The 13,470-nt window shown below is 38.9% G+C and overlaps 1 protein-coding gene across 1 annotated transcript in view; it reads left to right on the top strand.

Annotated features, from left to right (window-relative positions):
• Hsf5 (heat shock transcription factor 5) overlaps positions 1–13,470 on the top strand; it is a 50,890-nt gene that overhangs the window by 10,817 nt on the left and 26,603 nt on the right. The window contains exons 3-4 of the mRNA XM_048446664.3: positions 6,243–6,340; positions 11,428–11,949. Coding sequence (XP_048302621.2) covers positions 6,243–6,340; positions 11,428–11,949 — 620 coding nt within the window. The remainder of the gene's footprint in view (positions 1–6,242; positions 6,341–11,427; positions 11,950–13,470) is intronic.

Raw genomic sequence — 13,470 nt, 5'->3', positions numbered from 1 at the left:
CTTTGAAGCGCTCATTTTCCTTGCCTAGAATATTTTTACATCCTAATTCCTCAAAGACAAATTGTTGGGTCTGATGATAGTTGATTCTATCTGTTACTTTTAGTGTGATACTATAATCTCCCTCTTTTGTAGAAAACGTTCATTTTAGGCCTTTTAATTTCACTCATTTTTACTATGTATTTAAATATACTTCATTCATCCATATTTACTTATCAAGTAAATTTAATTTCACTCATTTTTACTATGTATTTAAATATACTTCATTCATCCATATTTACTTATCAAGTTCTGTGTTACAGAATTTTTTTTCTTGACTAACATGCTGATTGGCTCAGTATAAACTTTGCCTTCTTTTCAAAATCATTTCTTTCCTTTCTGTGTGTATGTGTATGGTGTTTGTGTGTATGTGTTCACATGTGTTGTGAATATGTGCCTGTGGAGAACAAAGGTTGGGGGTTTTCCTTGATCATTCTCCACTTTATTTCCTGAGGCAGGGTTTCTCCGTAGCTGGCTAGTATATATAGATAGTCAGCATTCCCAGGGATCTTCTGCTTCTGCCTCCTGACTGTGTGGCTTGTATGTAGGACTGAAGAGCCACACTCCAGTCCTGATCTTCATGCTCATGCTGAAAGTACTTCACCCACTGAGCCTTCTCTTCAGCCCCCAAAGTTACATTTTTAAAGTCAAAGTCACGATGATAGCAAATTGTAGCTGTCTTTAACCTCGTTTTAAAATGAACAATTACTGTGACCAGGCACAGTTTTAAGGACTTTCCAAATATTAATTCATTTAATTCTCAGACTTACCTTATAAGATAGATTTTGTCATTTTATAGATGGAGAAACTGAGGTACAACTGGTAAGTGGCAGACTGATGGAGAAGCCCATCTATCTACTACCTATCTACTGCCTATCTACATTCTTAGCAAAAAGCCCCCCCACCACGTGCTTGTGTGTGTGTGTGTGTGTTGTTTCTGTTGCTGTTGTTTTGCTATATATTTCTCTTTTAGGGGAATCTTCTAGTATTTCTCTTATCAGGTGTGGTAGACAAGGAAAAGGTTGATGGAGAGATGTACCCTTGTATGCTGCTGGTGGCATTGGGACTGCTCTGGGTTATTAGTTCATTCTACCTGAAGAAAGGGACCATGATCCAGATGTTAGAGTGGAAAGGCCAAATTAGGTGTGTGACTGCTTTTAATGCATTTCAGTATCCTCTCCTCTGAGCACAGTTTTTGATTATAATGGACCCTTGGTAAATGTTCTGTTGAGTGGGGTGGACTGGTTCTAGTTCATTTAGTCATCTGACATGGCCATCAATGGGTTATCATAATCCTCAGTTTTTCTCTCATCCTATAAGGAAGCCATAATAGTTTGGGCCAGAAACTGAATAATATTTGTGAATAGGTTTTGTAAAAATTAAAACATGACTAACATGTAAAGGATAAAATATTTTAGCCAGTATGGTACTACACACCTATAATCTCAGCGCTTGAGATTATAGAGGTAGTTGGTTCTGGAATTCAAGGCCAGTCTGGGCTATATGAGACCCTCTCTCAAAAAGCAAGCACACACATACACAAGAGAGCTGGGAAGATGGTTCAGTCAGTACAGTGCTTGCTATGCAAGCTTGAGAACCTGAGTTTGGACACCCAGCACCCATATAAAATGCCCAGTAGTGTATGCCTGTAGTCCTCATACTGAGAAATGGAGACAGGAGGATCTCTAGGACTTGGTGGCTAGGCAGCTTAACTGAGGCTGTGAGCTCCAGCTTCAGCCCCTCAAACACTGAGGAAGAAAGAGATTGGGGAAGATATTTGACATCAACCTCTGGCTTCTACACACACACACACACACACACACGATAAATATTTTCAAACTTAGTCTTTTAAATGAGGCTCGCAACTAAGACTATAAGGGCTAAATAATTTGTATAAATTTATGCTTTGAGGCCTGAGAGTTGATCTATAAATGCTGGTAACTCTAGCACCAGGGGGCCCAGTGCTCTTTATTGACCTCCATAGGCACCTGCACTCATACATACAAACCCACATGAAGATGTATACATAATTAAAATCTTGAAATACAAGATACATAAAATATTTGAGTATTTGTATTTTAAAAATATTTTTCATTATTTAAAATTGCATTTGAATTGGTTCTTGGACAAAAGAGTTGCTTATAATCATCATTATCATCATTATTATTTGAAATAGTTTCTCACATTGTGGCTCTGGTTGGCCTGGAACTCACAAAGGTCTGCCTGGTTCTGCCTCCCAAGTGCTGGGATTAAAGACTCTCATTGCTTTTTATTTGTTTGTTTGTTTGCTTTTCCAAGATGGGGTTTCTCTGTGTAGTCTTGGTTTTCCTGGAATTTGCTCTGTAGACCAAGCTGGCCTCAAACTTAGAGATTCTCCTGCCTCTGCCTCTCAAGTTCTGGGATTAAAGGTGTGCACCACCACTGATCAGCCTCATCATAATATCTTAAAGATTCAACCATTTTGTAGTATGCATCAAATTTTTCCTTTTTAAAGATGAATGATAATTATACATATAGGTATTAATATTTATTCATTTATCTGTTGAAGGATTCTAGGTTGTTTCCACTTTTGTAGATTATTGCTATTCTGAACATGGGTATAGAATGTCATGTTTTTTGTTTTTTTTTTGAGAACAGGACATTGCTGTTAATCCCAGGTTAGCTTCAAACTCCAAGTTCTCCCTTCTGAGCTTCCTGAGTGTTGAGAGTCCAGCCTTGCATCACTATATCCAGCTTAAAAATATTTTTTCAGGCTAGGCAGTACTGGTGCACACTTTCAATCCTAGCAATCAGGAGCAGAGGCAGGCAGATCTCAGAATTCAAGGCCAGTCTGGTGTACAGAGTGAGTTCCAGGACAGCCAGGGCTGTTACACAGAGAAACCCTGCCTCAAAACAAAACAAAACAACATAAACAAACAAAAAAATTCAGATTCCTACTTTCATTTGTTTTGGATATGCAGATGCACGTTCACTTAGGATGGGCTATAACAATGTCTGCTATAACCCTATCGTAAGTTGAAGCTATTAAAATATATTTGATACACTTAACATTCAGAACTTTCGTAGTTTAGTAGTAGGTCATTATAGGGTATCAGATGTTGGGAGCTGAGGCTCACTGTTGCTGCCCAGCATCTCAGGAGTAATGAGCTGTGGAACAGATAAGGTCTCAGTGTGTGGTTTGCACTGAATTCATATCACCTGTACACCACTGTGAAGCTGAAAGACTGGGTTGTATTCCTAGAGCATTTATGTGACTGGACATTCACTCACTATTAACACTGCACTGCCCTGGAATAGATTCAAATCTGAAACATTATATGTTTAAATTATTTCCATAGAGCGAGGCATTTTGTTTTTATTTTTTGAGACAGTATTTCTCTATGTAACAGCCCTGGCTTTGCTGTAACTTGCTTTGTAGACCAGGCTGACCTCGAACTCACAGAGATTCACTTGTCTCTGCCCAGGAGTGCTGGGTTTAAAGGCGTGCACCACCACTGCCAGTCTACACTTTTTCTTATACAGGAAGCTGGATGCCTTGAGAGAGTATTGCCTTCAGGAAGACAAAGCAAGATCTTTATACAGGAGAGTGTGTCTTAGGTTATAGTGATAACTTGGCTTCATAATGTTATTGCTTTCATAATGCACAGTACATTAATTTTTCATATACTAAGCACAAACTTGAATTTTGGCACCTAGATATTCCTATTCCGCATACTTGTTGATACCATACTCTGCTCTTTCAGTTGGCCGTACGAAGTGGGCTACACTGGTAGCAGGAGTCTTTGGAGAGAGTGGCTTCACAGGCTCTCCTTCCCATCCCATTTCTTACTGGACATGCTGAATAGTATTCATGGTTTGCTGTTTTCTTACACACAAAACTCATTTGTCAACTCTGTTATAATGACATTCTCAGAGCTATATTGTACTTTTATTTCTCCAACAAATTTTTTTAGAGAACATTTTAGCATTCAAAATATTTAAACAGTAGAGTTATACTACTGAAATATTAGAAAAATAAATGTAGTCTTTGGATTGGTTTATTTGTAATGAAGTTTTGCATTTCAGTACAATTAGGAGACAATAACCTGCAACTCTTGACTAGGTCTTTTCTGCCACTAGGGGGCAAGGTTTTCCTTAGGAATAACTGGAGGGGAAATGTTCTTTCTTCCCAGTTTTGACACCCCTGCAGATCTGTTGTAAGGAGGCCGCTAGTTAGTTACCGGTCACTTAACCCTGAAGCAATCACACAGAAACTGTATTAATTAAATTACTGCTTGCCCCATTAGCTCTAGCTTCTTATTGTCAAACTCTTATGTTTTGTTTTGTTTTGTTTTTCGAGACAGGGTTTCTCTGTAGCTTTGGAGCCTGTCCTGGAACTAGCTCTTGTAGACCAGGCTGGCCTCGAACTCATAAAATCCACCTGCCTCTGCCTCCCAAGTGCTGGGAGTAAAGGCGTGCACCACCACCGCCCAGCTATTATTGACTAACTCTTACATATTAATTTAACCCATTTCTATTAATCTGTGTATTAAGCCATGTGGCTGTGGCTTACCAACTTTTGAAGTTCCGGCATCTGTCTCCAGCGGGGCTATATGGCTTTTCTCCAACTTCGCCTTCTCTCTCCCAGCATTCAGTTTAGTTTTCCCTGCCTAGCTAAGATCTACCCTATCAATAGGCCAAGGCAGTTTTCTTTATTAATTAACCATTCATATTCACAGCATAAAGAGGGGAATCCCACATCACAGATCCTCCATAGTTAGCTATTTATGGATGCACTTTATTTCCCAGCAGATTGATTCTCTCAGGTACAGGAGAAAATGAGTCTGTGCTAGAACATCAACCTTGTTACTGTTGACAAATTTTTTAATATCTCTGAATTTTAGTTGCTTAGTCTGTAAAGTAGTGTTAGTTTGATTAGTTTGATAAAAATGCATATGAAGCATCCACCATTGTGTCTGAAGCATGGTGGGCATTCAACACATATCATCTTCTGTTTACCCCAAAGATGTGATGTTGTAACTGATTCTCACTCATTCTGGAGAGACTCTCTCCAGGAAAGAACTCAGTCTGGTGAGACTGATTGACCTGTAAGTTTACCGTTCCTGTGAAAGAGCTCCATCTGTTCATGGTGTCTTAACCATAGGGAAAGGTTTGCAAGATCTATTTTTGAGTTTGTTACCTAGTACTACACACATTTTTTCATTAAAATATTGGCTATTGACATTTATTGATTGCTGTTGTTACTGTCCTAAGCTGTTGTTACCTGAAGCAGCCGTGCTAGTAGATTCTGTTATTATCCCTGTTTTAACAGGATGCAATCAGTGAGACCTGAAGTGACTAACCATGTTCAGATTTATAAAATGCTAATTATGGAGCCAGGACACAAAACCAGGCAGGCTGAGTCCAGGATCCATGTTCCTAACCACATGATGTTACTAAATACATCATGTACTGATAGATTGGAGAATATGTTTTCTTACTTTACTTTTAAAGCCTTCCCTCTCCAAATAGTTGCTAAAATGATTGAAACAATTATTTAGGAACTAAAAATATAGTTTGCTGGTTTTAGTGAAATGAAATTACTTTCAATAAGAATAAACATTTGGTTAGAAAAGTCACAGTATGCTTAAGCACTGAAGAACCACTTAGTGGCTGAGGACAGAGCTTGGTTAGTAAATACCAGCCTCCTGTACACAGAGCCCTGGGCTTGATCCCCAGCAGTGCATAAACTAGGTGGGTAGCTCATACCTGTAATCCCAGCATGTGAGAGGTGGAGGCAGGAGAATCATGAGTTCATGGTCATCTTCAGCTACAGAGTGAGTTTTTGACCAGCCTGGGCTGCATGAGATCCTGTCTCAAAACAACAACAAAAAATAAATTAAAAACATAGACATAACCTTTTGAAAATTTATTACAGCCAGGTATAGGTACACACATTTATAAACCCAGATCAAGAAGAAGAGAGCTAAGAGGATCACAGGAGTTCATGGTCAGCCAGGAATATACATCAAGATCTTGTCTCAAAAAATAAATAAATTTGTTATATGACTATGACCACGTTTTTTAAGCAATCAACAGCACTCATTTTTGGGGTGTGTGTGTGTGTATGTGTGTGTGTGTGTGTGTGTGTATACAACAGGAAGGAAATTCTTTGAGTGCTGTATTGTATTTGGTTGATGACTTGTTTGTATTTGAATCTGTTCCAGCTGTGCTACAGTGCTGCTCTCCTTCCACCCACATGGATGCCCTAAGTAGCTGTGTCACTCCTACTGCCTCTTCCTATGCACACTGTAACTACTTCCAGGTAAGATTCTTGTACACTCTGTGCCTGGCAATACTATTAATTTGGCAGATTTCCAGAGTAGAAGCCAGAAATAAGCTGGGTTTGTGGACTTAGTTTTCTGAGTTCTAAATAAAAGAGAGTTGATGTGAGTGATGTTTGAGCACTCGTCTTGGCTAGCATGGTCCAGTATAGGAACCATTAGCTTCATGTAATCTTTTTGTTTTTGAGACAGGGTCATGGTCCGTATGTCTTCCTCTGCCTTAATGTTGGACCACAGAAGTGTGTACTACCAAGCTCAGCTCACATGTAGCCTTTTAAACTGTTGGGCTAGGGATTTAGGTTAGTAGTAAAACATTTGCTTGTCATGCACAGGACCCTGGGTTTAATCCCCAGTGCTGAAAAAGATTACTGAAAATTTAAAGCACTTTCTGTGGTCACACTTCATTCCATTTGTTCAGAGGTTGTGTGGTTATGACCATCGGCTGCAATAGAGAAGTGCAATGTTTACATCACTGCAGATGACTGTTTTGTACTGTAGTGTTTTAGGCTTTTTCAGGATAGGATGAATACCAGAAAAACTCAAGAGTATCCAAAATGATAAATTTAATTGCTGGCCCCTTCAGCCTTAGCATGCATGTTGCAGATACTGTACTTCCAAAATATTGTCAGTATTTCTTAGGAAATGACTGCTTAGGCTGAGCGGTGGTGGCACATGCCTTTAATCCCAGCACTCAGGAGGCAGAGGCAGGTGGATCTCTGTAAGTTTGAGACCAGCCTGGTCTACAGAGTGAGTTCCAGGACAGGTTTCAAAGCTACAGAGAAACCCTGTCTTGAAAAACCAAAAAAAAAAAAAAAAAAAAGAAAAAAAAAAAAAAAAAAAAAAAAAAAAAAAAAACAAAAAAAAACCCAAAAAAACAAACAAAAAACAAACAAAAAACAAAAAAAAGGAAATGACTTCTTTGTTATAAATGGTTTATATTGATGTTTTTTTAGAGTAAGAACAGATTGTATGCTATGCATTTAGTGCTGTAATTCTTATAGTGGAATTGTGTGTTTGGCCAGATAATAATCTAGCTAAGATAGTTTTGCTTCTAAGAGAATTTGTGTGTGTTTGCATGTGTGTGTCTGTGCTGTAGTGCTGGGGACTGAGCCCAGGTCTTCACATGTTAGGCAAACACTACCATCAGCCCAAGAGAATATTTTGTTAACGGCATTAGGGTACTCCAAAAGACATTCCTTTTATTTTTATTTCTTATGGAAAACATAGGAGGGCCAGGCGGTGATAGAGCACATCTTTAATCCCAGCACTCGGGAGGTAGAGGCCGGCGGATCTCTGAGTTCAAGGCCAGCATGATATACAAGAGCTAGTTCCAGGACAGGCTCCAATGCTACAGCGAAACCCTGTCTCGAAAAATAAACAAAAAACCAAAAACAAAAAAAAGAAAGAAAGAAAGATCAGGGGAAATAGATAATCAGACTATTGTTTGAAGAATATAGAGTCTGATAAAGATGAATTATTTAACCTTGTCCTTTCTGTTTCTCTCTCTCTCTCTCTCTCTCTCTCTCTCTCTCTCTCTCTCTCTCTTCCTCTCTCTGTCTCTCTCTTTAAGATAAGGTTTCTGTCTATAGCCTATGCTGTTCTGGAATGCTCTGTGTAGCCCAGGCTAGCTTTGAATTCAAGAAAATCATTCAACCTCCTGCATGCTGGGATTACAGGTGTCAGCAACCACATTTGGCTTAGTTGACTGTTTTATTTTTTACTGTGTAGCCCTAGCTGTCTTGGAACTTGTTATGTAAACCAGGCTGGCATTGAACTCACAGATCCACCTACCTCTACCTCCCAAGTGCTGGTACTAAAGGTGTGCACCACCACCACCCCGCCTTTAGTTGGCCATATATTTAAAGATTTATTTATTTATTTATTCATTTATTTATTTATGTGAGTGCTCTATCAACTTTATGTCAGAAGAGGGCATCAGATCCCACTATAGATTTCCCATTTGAAAATGGTAAAACACAAAACATTTCAGATTCTTTTGATTTTTCAATATAGTAAGTACCAGATTTAATGGTATATGTCTTTAATTCCAACACTCAGGAGGCAGAGGCAAGCAGACCCTGTGAGTTTGAGGCCAGCCTGGTCTACAGAGTGAGTTCCAAGACAGCCAGTACTACATAGAGAAAGCCCCTCATAGAAAGATGAAAGGCAAACCAGAAATCTATGTGATAAATTTAGTGGCCTTGTTGGCAGTATGCATGAAAAGTCAACCTAGGACTGGCCAGCAAGATGTCTCAGCAGGTAAAGATGTTTACCACCAAGTTAGACAACATGAATTCAACCCCCAGGGCCCAAATGGTGGAAGGAGATAATAACAGACTCCTAGAAGTCATCTTTGAACCTCCATATGCACCCTTTGGTGGCGTGCATGCACACGCATACACACACACATATATACACAGAGTTAATAAAAAATTCTCGAGGAAAAAAGATCAATCTATTGCCGTGGTTAATAGCAGAAGTCAAGCAAACCTAAGCTTGGGTCCTGGCTCTGTCAGTTATTTCAAAACCAGTTTTTAGCCAGGCATGGTTACACATTCCTGTAATTTCAACACCCAGAAGATAGAGGCAGGAGGTTTCAAGTTTCAGAAAAGCCTGAGTACATAGTAAGTTCCAGGCTAGCTTGGGCTATATATCTAGATCCTGTCTCAAAACAAAAAACAAGGCAAGGAAGCAAGCAAACAAACAAACAAAAAACAAACATGATAAAGTAAGACCAGTAGGTTAGTTCAATGCAAGCCTGAGGACCTGAATTTGAGTTCCAGAACCCATGTAAAGGTGGAGAGAACAGACTTCACAGGGCTCTCCTCTGATTTTCACATGCATGCCATGGTATACACACCACCCATCACAATAATAAATAGATATTTAAATGATAAAGGAAATTTTTTCATTTTAAAATGGAAATCATTGTACTGAGGGTGTAGCTTAGTTGGCAGATGCATGAAGCCCTAGCTTTAATTAGGACCTTATAAACAGAGTGTGAGTCACATTACTGTAATCTTAGAACTCTTAGACTGTGTGGAAGTAGGAAGGTCAGATGAGTTCAAGGCCATCCTCAGTTCTTTTATAGAATAGGAGTTTGAGGCCAGCCTTAGAGTAAAGAAATAAAATTATCCAGCAGCTGAGGGAGACAAAGGCAGAGACCCACATCGGAGCATTGAACTGAGCTCCCAAAGACCAGTTGAAGAGTGGGAGGAATGAGAATATGAGCAAGGAGATCAAGACCATGATGAGTTCACCCACTGAAACAGTTTACCCGAGCTAATGGGAGCTCACCAACTCCAGCCAGACTGGGAAGAAACAAGCATAGGACCATACTAGTCCCTCTGAATGGGGTTGACAGTTGCATGGCTGGGGCAGACTGAGGGGCCACTGGCAGTGGCACCAGGATTTATCCCTACAGCATGTACTGGGATCCTAGTCTCTTTGGATGTATACCTTGCTCAGCCTAGATATAGTAGGGAGGGCCTTGGACCTTCCACAAGGCGATGTGCCTTACCCTCTCTGAGGATAGATGGGGGTGGGGTGAGAGTGTGAACACGAAAGAAAAAAGAAAAAAAGAAAATTAATGAAGAACATCACATTTCAGACGGCTTTTGAGGATTAAATGAAGTAATGTCTGCAAAGCACTTAGCATGTGTTTGAAACATGCTTAAGAACTCAAATGGTGATATTGACTATAATAACTTGATGCTTACACTATTTGAGTTTACATTATTTATTCTAAACATCAACACAATTCTTGTAGTATGTTCAACAATATCAGCTCATCCTATGTTTTATTTAATTATAGCTCTTTTGCACTTCTGTTTATAATCTGAAATAATATGGCATCTATTGAATGTCTTCTCTAGTTAAAGTACAATTTATTTATTTAATTTATTTTGGGGGGGTTTTCAAGACAGGGTTTCTTTGTAGTTTTGGAGCCTGTCTTGGAACTAGCTCTTGTAGACCAGACTGGCCTCGAACTCACAGAGATCTGCCTGCCTCTTCCTCCCGAGTGCTGGGATTAATGGCGTGTGCCACCACCGCCCGACATTTATTTATTATTTTTTTAAAGCTTTATTTCTTTATTATGTATGCAATGTTCTGCCTGCTTGTGTGTCTGCATGCTAGAATAGGGCACCAGATATCATTATAGATGGTTGTGAATGTGGTTTCTGGGAATTGAACTCAGGACCTCTGGAAGAGCAGCTTGTGCTCTTAACCTCTGAGCCATCTCTCCAGCCCTAAAGCACTATTTATATGAACATATCATTTAAAAATTTTTTTGAACTAGGGTCTATCTATGTAGCCCTGGATGTCCTGAAACTTACTGTGTAGATCAGGCTGGCTTCAAACTTGTGTTCCTCCTGTCTCTCCTTTCCAAATTCTGGGATTAAAAGTGTGCTCCATCACACTCTGTTAAGAGAATATATCTTAAAGATATGAATTTAAAAGCAACAACTCTCCTAGTCTATTGCTTTATTATTAAAACAATCTCAGGAACCATTCCATACATTTCCCCCCCAGGTTATTTGGAACTGAGTATTAGTGCCTCCCCTGATTGATATAGAATGATTGATGGACTTATTCTGTGTTTAAAATCTCCTTACTCCTTAAATAGTGTATGATAAGTAAAAGTGACATTTTGTCTGCCTTCATTGAGGAATTGTGGTAGATAGAAGTTTTGTCTGCAAATTGGTATTTGGGTACTATAGTCTTTTTGTATTTTTTTTAATCCTGAGAATTAGCAGTCCATTCCAGTACTAAACTTACATGGTTTGTGTATGATATATATTAAGCAAATGTTGTTAATTAATAACACATTTGAAACTATCACTGCTGAAAAGCAAATTAACCTTGAGATTTTCTTTCTTTTTTTGATGTTGGTAACTGAACCTAGGCCTGAGTGTGCTAGGCATTGCTCTACTGTTGAGCCACATTCCTAGTCCCATTTCAGGCTTTTGTGAGCTCAAGTTTACTGTATTTAGCATTCGTGAACTTAAATGTTACTATTTTCCTACATGATCTTCTATCCATACAGTACTATTTTCTCTTTTCCCAGAATCCTCCAATGCAATCTTCCTATCCAGTTGAATTTCTGCCTTCTAATTGGCCTTGCAGTGCTACTGATGAAAATAAAAAGACAGAAGTAAATCTAGAGGCTGTCTTTCAAATAGTAGATGAGTTGCATTCCTCCCCTAAATTGGAGATGGTAAAGGTGGAGCCTGTTGAGAATCAGTGTCCATCATCTCAGTCTAACAGAGGCCAGCATATCTTACCTAACTCAAACAACAGCAATCCATCTTCCACAAATCAGGCTAGCCAGCTGGAGCCACTTACTCCTGTAGGCTCAGATATTACGTCTTTTGTGGTTGGAACAGAACAAGCAATTACCTGCTCTCTACCACAGTCACCTGAGTACATCTATACCATCCACACAGCTCAACCTTTGGAGAATAGCACAATACAGGAATCTGCAACCATCCAGCAAAGTCATGTCAAAATGAAGGAGCAGCTAAATCACAATCCGTCTCCATCTTCAGTAGTGTTTGTGCAGGAAGGGCTACCGCTCAGCACACAGCAGGTGAGAGTACTGAGTTCACAGTGCACAGTGTTTCTTTCTAAAAATGTTAGCTAAGAGTTTGTTTAGATGTTATTCGCATTTAATATCAGTTTATTGTGGTTTCCAAAGGGTTTGTGTCATAAAGTTGTAAAAATTAAGAAAGAAAAAAAAGAGCAAGTTACTTTAACCCTAGCCATCCTCCAACTGTGGTAGTCTGAAACGAACCTCTAGAGAAGCAATCAGATTGATTAGGGTCTAAATACTATTTGTAGCCTAGTGGCATTTGCCTATATTCCAACACTTAAGAGGTGGAAGCAGGAGGATTGCTGGGAGTTTGAGGACTTGCTGAGCTTTATAGTGAGTTCAAGGTCAGCCTGGGCATATAGATAGACCTAATCTGGAAAAAAAATTGAAAAAGAAAATATAATTCCATGTTGGATATTTCTTGAGTTTTGTCCCTTACCTTAATTTGAATACACTAAAAGATATGTCCAGCTGATACAACTTCACCAACGAGAAGAGTGGTCTGTTTGATGTGTGTGATGACTTTCTTAGCTCTCTGTAGATGGAAGTAAGGATAAAGTTGCAGGTCATTTCTTTCTTTTAAAAATTATTTATTAATTTTATGTTATGAGTGTTTTGCCCACATAAATGTTTTCTTGATATCATTAGAGGTCAGGGGAAGGTATCAGATCGCCTGGAACTGGGGTTACAGAGAGTTGTAAGATGCCTTGTGGATGCTGGGGATTGAACTTCAGTTCTCTGCAATAGCAGCCAGTGCTCTTAACTGCAGAGCCATCTCTCCAGCCCCGTTTGTTTTTTGTTTAAATAACATTACAAAATTCTATTGATTTTACTGGGTTCAGATTTCTTATTAACCTTGCATTCCTTAATCAATTAAACAAAAACTAGTTAATCAAAAGTACATCCAAAGTAACCCAGCTCTTGGATGCTGAGGAGGGAAGGGTGCCACAAGTCCCAGGCCAGCCTGGGTGACAACTGATGCTCAGTCTCAAGGAGATAAGACATATCTATAATTATTGTATGCATCCAGGAAGTCCAAGCTGGCCGGGAATTCACATTTTAGTCAAGAGTGGCTTGGATCTCTGGTCTTGATATAGGTAGTTCTTTCTAAACTATCTAAATGTATATAATCAAGATTTTTATTGTATTTTCTCACCTCCACTCCTTTTTTTTTTTTTTTAGTGGCAGCAGTAGAATTAGCTGGGGCTAGAATATTGAGCTTTGCTCATTCTGATTACACTATTGTATTTGGATATACTGAAAGATACTCAGCTGATGTAATTTCAGTACCTAAGCAAGTATTGTAGCACTCACTAGGTTATACCCCATCCTAAATGTTTTTAGATTCTTTCAATTCATTGTCCTTTTTGAGACTATTAAACTATGTATTAAGTTGATATAAGTCCAGTGAAGATAGCCTCATTAAATTTGAAATATGCCTGTAGAAATAAAAGTATTTGGTATCTTCATAGTTATATGTGAACTACTGGATTGCATATCTTAAACTGAATATACACA

Source organism: Myodes glareolus, chromosome 9, assembly GCF_982192425.1.
Source record: "Myodes glareolus chromosome 9, mMyoGla1.1, whole genome shotgun sequence".
Lineage (NCBI taxonomy): Eukaryota > Metazoa > Chordata > Mammalia > Rodentia > Cricetidae > Myodes > Myodes glareolus.
Note: the sequence above shows the minus strand (reverse complement) of the source record. Positions and strands in the feature narration are given on the sequence as shown.